Raw genomic sequence first — 6,061 nt, 5'->3', positions numbered from 1 at the left:
TTTCTTCCTTTCCTCCTCAGGATATTCCCAATCCAATTCAACCTTCTCCTCTCCTCACGTCTAATGGTATCGATGTTAGCTAGGAATGCCTCTTTCAGGTACTTTTAAGAATGCCTGAGTCCACTTTTCACACAGATGAGTTACAAAAACTAATAAACAAAAGTGATTTCTAAAAGCTATACTGTACTAAGACGGCAATATTGTATTCCTTACCAATAAATTATCTTTCAAGACAGGAACTTCAGTGGCAGAACGTTTGACTGTAATATAAACTTTTTTCAAAGTGGAGAATGAAACCAGGAACTTGGGGGAACGTAATCCAGAACTGCCTTGCTCGAGCAAATTGCAGCTAATTGCAACTTGCTTCGAGCAATCCCAACATTTCGTGGAGACTATGTAACATAGTTTGTTTGAGTTAAGACCTACTTTTTAGAAAGTTAAACTTCCAAGCGTTGATATAAAGAAAAAGACCGACAAACGTTCATTTTTTGCAAGTGGCACTAGACTATGGAACAATCAAGACACTACCACGAGGGGCCTAATTCCCCTTTGTAAGTTTAGAAATCTAATATACAAGAGATACAAGATCGGAATTCTAGAATTGACAACTTTTATATTAGTAGAAATTTTTGATGAATTTTCAATTGTGTATTTTTTCTTTGTATCTTTCTATTTGAATTTGTAGTTGTAGTTGTTTGGTAGATTTTAAGAACCACAATGAGAATTACTGGTTTTACAAAAATGTTCACCATTTTCTTTTATTTTCTTCTCAATCATTTATGGCACTGCCAAAAAGCCTGATGACAAAACAAACAAGTAAAGAGAACGAGCAAATTTCGGCAGGTCCAAGTTAAGCTCATCGCCGTTCGCAAGCAACTGTCGGCAAACCAGTTACATTAAACGAATTAAAGTTTTCTTCTTTGCCATATAATAAACATCTTATTAACCGAACTAAGTCGGTCTGTATGGGAGAATCTTGACCTCGGTCGTGTGTACAGACCTCACTGCGTTCGGTCTGTACTCACGACCTCGGTCAAGATTCTCCCATACAGACCTCCAGTTCGGTTAATAAGAGCTAAGTAACGATCGTTTATAATAGTTCGAAATGTGGAAAAGAAATTCAATAAGAATGACCTACTTCGACTCTTCTGTGTCCTAATTGTGTTTTAGTGACATTTTGGGGCCGTTTCAAAACGTTTTTAGCGATCGAATTTTAGTTTCACTGTTTTCCTCTCCATAAATGATATATGATGTTTTTTGTTTCATAAATTCAGTCACACATCACGTGTCTTTGAGTTGCGTTTCACGCGACACGACACGTGCACCCACTAACTGTTGCCCTCGTCACGTGTCGCATACACGCTTTGTCGCCCTGCCAGCTAGGAATGCTAGCTGCATATACTCTCGACTTACAGAAGGACTTCGCCAGTTCACTTGATCTACTAGTTCGGCGTTACTGGCTTGATCTCTTCTTTGCATGGTTGGGGTAAGTACACTCCTTATTTTTCGTGAATAATTCGGAACTAGAAATAAACATTTCGATTCGGGTTGCTTTTTTGGTCGTCCCCATTGACCGATAGCCTGTTCCAGGCTATCGGTCGATGGGGTAAGTACACTATAAGGTAAGTACACTTCTCTCATTGAGTACTGATTGCAGAACGAGAATCAACTTTTCAATCCGGGCTCCATAAGAAATAACCTCTACGAAGTATTGCTTTTGTGAAGAAAAAAAAATCTGAAAATCTAATTGACCGCGTGGCCAAGTACTGACCTATCTATCTTATCTAATTAATTATTCTTCCTCAGTCAAATTCTATCATTCTCTGCACTGCACCCGAGATGTATATTGTAAGAGTCGTAAGTTTTGTTGAGCGGATTTTTGCTCTATTCCAGTCTATTCAACAGAAAACTGTTGTCGGTAACCTCTTGGTAGCCTATCGGTAGCTTGTCGGTAACCTGTTCGTAACCTGTTGGCCGACAGTTGACCGCAGTCGGTTTTGGGAGAGCTTCCTCACAAATACCCAGAATTCAGATTTTGGCTATCACTTGACTTGATTTTGTGTCGAAAAAGTGTGTTCTGGAAAGTCTGAGTTGCACATGTGGTATTCCGAATGTTCACAAAATGAAGGTTGTGCCTCTGCTGCATTCTGAAGTGGTAGGAGACTTTCTACAATTGTCGGCGACATTTTCTCCTTTCTGCGTTCTTTTTCCTGACAGTTAAGCTGCTGATGTCTTCGCATTACATAGTCATAGGTTTTTGTTTGAGAGACAGAACCATAAGATAACATGAAATACATGTAACATTACGTAACACTGTAGGTTATAATTTGGCACCATGGTGCTTTGTTACAAAAATTGCATGTTTGTGGCCTGATCTATACTGTAATGCACACCAGTAACATACCGCGAACACACTGGCAAGGGATTATGATTACTTTGATGAATCAAACCCCTAGACATCTTGACACATGCTCACGGCTAAGGAATTTGAACATGTTTATTTTGACCTCTGGCGGGTGCTATTTTGAGAAGGCGAGTGGTCACCAGCAACAAAACCACTGTTTTCCCGGGTGTTGAAAACCAAACTGTTTTGCTGACTATAGAGACTAAATGAAACTTTTTCTTTAGTTGACAGGAAAGATGTCCAGAATAACGATGCTGAAAAGCTTCCTCAAGCCACGATTTCTCTCTCGTATTTCGAGACGATTTGAATCCCAGTTACAGTTGAAACCAGTTCCCGTCTTAACGCGCCCAGAGCTGGAAAAGAAGCTCAACATCCTCTTTTTCGCAAACAAGCATAACAGCCTCAGCCAGAGAATGGCTCTGGAGTTAAAGAAGAGGCAACACACTATCACTGTGCACGAAATCGACGATCCACAACAGATGATTAGTTTGGCTTCAGATGCACAACCTGATCTCATCCTTTGTCCATTTCTCACCAAAAGAATTCCACAAGAAATATTTTCCAATTCCAACATCCCTTGTTGGATCGTCCATCCTGGAATCGAGGGCGACCGTGGTATGAGTTCCATAGACTGGGCCTTGTATGATAAAGAAGACGAGTGGGGAGTGAGCGTTCTTGAAGCGGCATTGGAAATGGACTCAGGAGACATTTGGAGCTCTAAGAACTTTCCTGTTAGGCGACAAGACATCAACACTCTGACCAAGTCGAGCTTGTACGTGAACGAAGTGACACAAACAGCTGTGAAGGCAGTGTTAGAAGCCATTGACAATCTCTTAGACGGAACAGCACCCAGACCTCTTGATTACAACAATCCACATGTGAGAGGAACTTGCCGACCAAACATGACCAAGACTGACCGCACTATCAACTGGGAAATGCCAGCAGACGAAGTAGCTTGTCAGATTCGCATGTCTGATTCAGCGCCAGGAACCACCGGCTACTTTCGAACTAAAGAGGGTGCTGAAGACTGGGGATGGACCAAGGCGTTTCGTGTCTTTGGAGCACACCTGGAGAAAGGAAGAACCAAATTTCTGTCTGGGAAACCTGGTGAAATATTGGGCCAACGTCACGGATCTGTCCTAGTCAAGTGCGGCAGGGGAGCCATTTGGGTGTCACATTTGAAGAGAGATAAGCTGAAACTTCCCGCCACCATGTGGATAAAAACCAATGCACCAACCTTAGCAGACCCCACTCTGTCAGTCCCGCATGGCTTCCACCCCAACACAAGTCAGGACATCTGGACAAGCATGACTCCAGACGGCGTCTGCTTCGTACACTTTGATTTTTACAACGGAGCCATGAGTACCAGCCAGTGTCAGCGTCTGATCTCCGTTCTGCGTAAGGTGGAAGAAGATGACTTTTGCAAAGTGATGGTCCTCATGGGCGGCAATGACATGTTCAGTAATGGCATCCACTTAAATGTCATCGAAGCAGCACAAGACCCAGCACAAGAATCGTGGAAGAACATCAATGCCATCAACGATGTCGTACGTTGCATTTTCACCAGCAAAAAGATCACGTTCTCGGCCTTACGTGGGAATGCTGGCGCTGGTGGAGCCATGATGGCTCTAGCCAGTGACTTTGCCTTTGCACGCGAAGGAGTGGTGCTGAATCCTCACTACAAGCTAATGAAGCTTTACGGTTCGGAGTACCACACCTACTTCCTTCCGAAGCGTGTTGGCCAGGAAAAGGCGAGCGAGTTGTTGTCCAATGCTGAACCTATTCTGGCCTCAGAAGCCGCTGAAATTGGTTTCCTGGACGGCTGCGTGGGAGAGAGCGCAGAAGAGTTTGAAGGCTGGATTAAAGAGCAGGCTTCATACCTTGTCCGTCCAAGTTTACAGAAGCACTTTGTTCGAGAAAAGAACAGAAAAGCAAGCAAGGAAGTGTTGTGGAAGATAGAAGAGTGTCGCTCAAATGAACTGGAAATAATGGCCAGAAACTTTGAGGATCCCCAGTACCACCACGCCAGGAAGAACTTTGTGTATCATTAAAACAAATTGACCAAAATGAGTTAACATTACTGATTAGTGAGTGCTTGCCAGGCCAGTGCCAATAGCTGTTCAATGACGGAATAATATATTTTAATTATACTTTACTTAAGAGGGAAAACTGAGGTTTTCTGCTTCTTTGTCGACAGGATCCCCAAGTCGATCTTTTTATCATTGTGTGCATTTTAATTGATACATTCTGATTATTGAAGAAGCTGAATGTTTTATTACAGGATTTGTTATTCAACGATCGTTTCATTAGTTTTCAATTAGTGAGTTCTTACATGTAAATATGCTTTTTTTATTTGTTTTGAAAATGTGTGAATTTTAGCCATCGGTGGAGTGCTGTGTGAAGCTGTCTACGTTGCTTAATAAAATAGGCAAATATGATGATGTACAGGTTGCGTTAACCCTGGTTTAATTCAATGAACATTTTTTTCCATTTAATCACGTAGAATGTGAATGACTTTGTTTTCAATTATTTACTGAAATTAGGACTTCAAAAACGGTGGGGAAGCTTGAAACCTGATTCTGGTGCGATTGGTCGTTCTTTTATCTTTAGAAACCAAATTCTCAGAACAGCCCATGCTCAACAACAATTTAGAGTATTTTAATCCGCTTTTTGTTTACAGCTGGACCTCGCAAACGAGTATGGTGACCTATCATTTTTTTCTGTTGTTTTGAATTGAGTAATAAATTTCTCTGTGTAAAATAAATATGGACCAATTCTCAGTGTAGAACAAAAAGCAATCGTCGGAAACGTGAATTTAGCAAGCAATTGTGATTACAATCATGATGCCATTATAAGTTTATATGGGTATAAACAAGGTGCTTTTGCTCCTAAACGAACGTGGGGACCCTTGATTTTTATTTCAAAATTTTAGTTCCTATAATATAAACAATCAATAGGCAAAATTTCACAAAAATCTCAGTGCAGGTTCTATTTCAGTGGAATGACCTTAAAAGGCCGACCAGTTTGCCACTCGGTTCACAAACGAGCCCCAATATATATACCCGGCAGGTTTGTTTGTAAACACCCGTTACAGAAGCTGACCTTAAGAAGCTTTCTCACGGGATTGGCTCAGCTGGGAGCAACACTTGTCTACTCTTCACACAGCTGGGTCGAGGTCTGATCCCAAATATTACTATAGGTTTGAAATTCGGGCTGAAATTAAGGAATAAACCTCAGAATGAAAGCAAAAGAACTCTTCGTTGGATATAGGCTCGATTGACAGCAATTGTTCGGGAGAGAAGGCCGCGCTCCGATCCTTCCCCGAAGGCACGGAGATGTCCGGAGATGTCCGAAAAGGAACGTAGATCGAGCCGACGTTGAATATAACGGAAGAGTCAGTTTCCCACCAATTTGAATTCTAAACAAAAAGTTTGCTCAAAATAAGTGCCAGCAATAAGTATCACAGTGCTAAATATGTCAACACTATAAAGAAGCTGTTTTAATTTTATCTCGAGAAATCCCATTCAGGAGGGTCTCAGGGCCGATTCAGACGGTACAACTTTATTGCATGTGACGGCTGAGGTGACATTTTTCATGTCGTACACGACAGTTGTAAGCAAGTTATATACGTTTGATTAACACGGAACAACCGGCTGA

At 41.6% G+C, this 6,061-nt stretch overlaps 1 protein-coding gene across 3 annotated transcripts in view; it reads left to right on the top strand.

Moving 5' to 3' along the window:
* The window catches only part of LOC110064292 (uncharacterized), a 13,657-nt gene extending 8,810 nt beyond the window's left edge, over window positions 1-4,847 (top strand). For 2 of the 3 annotated variants that reach the window (XM_020771329.2, XM_020771330.2), the window contains exon 2: window positions 2,629-4,847. In XM_020771329.2, coding sequence (XP_020626988.2) covers window positions 2,641-4,455 — 1,815 coding nt within the window. In that variant the 5' untranslated portion in view covers window positions 2,629-2,640 and the 3' untranslated portion in view covers window positions 4,456-4,847. Of the gene's footprint in view, window positions 1-683; window positions 1,487-2,628 lie in introns of those variants that run through there. The other variant, XM_089274500.1, reaches the window with a different exon arrangement.
* The last annotated feature ends 1,214 nt before the right edge of the window (window positions 4,848-6,061 follow it).

The sequence above is a fragment of the Orbicella faveolata genome, unplaced genomic scaffold (genome assembly GCF_042242905.1).
Source record: "Orbicella faveolata isolate gen_17 unplaced genomic scaffold, um_ofav_v1 contig_36, whole genome shotgun sequence".
Classification (NCBI taxonomy): domain Eukaryota; kingdom Metazoa; phylum Cnidaria; class Anthozoa; order Scleractinia; family Merulinidae; genus Orbicella; species Orbicella faveolata.
The sequence above is the reverse complement of the archived record's forward strand: the minus strand, read 5'-3'. Positions and strand labels throughout refer to the sequence as shown.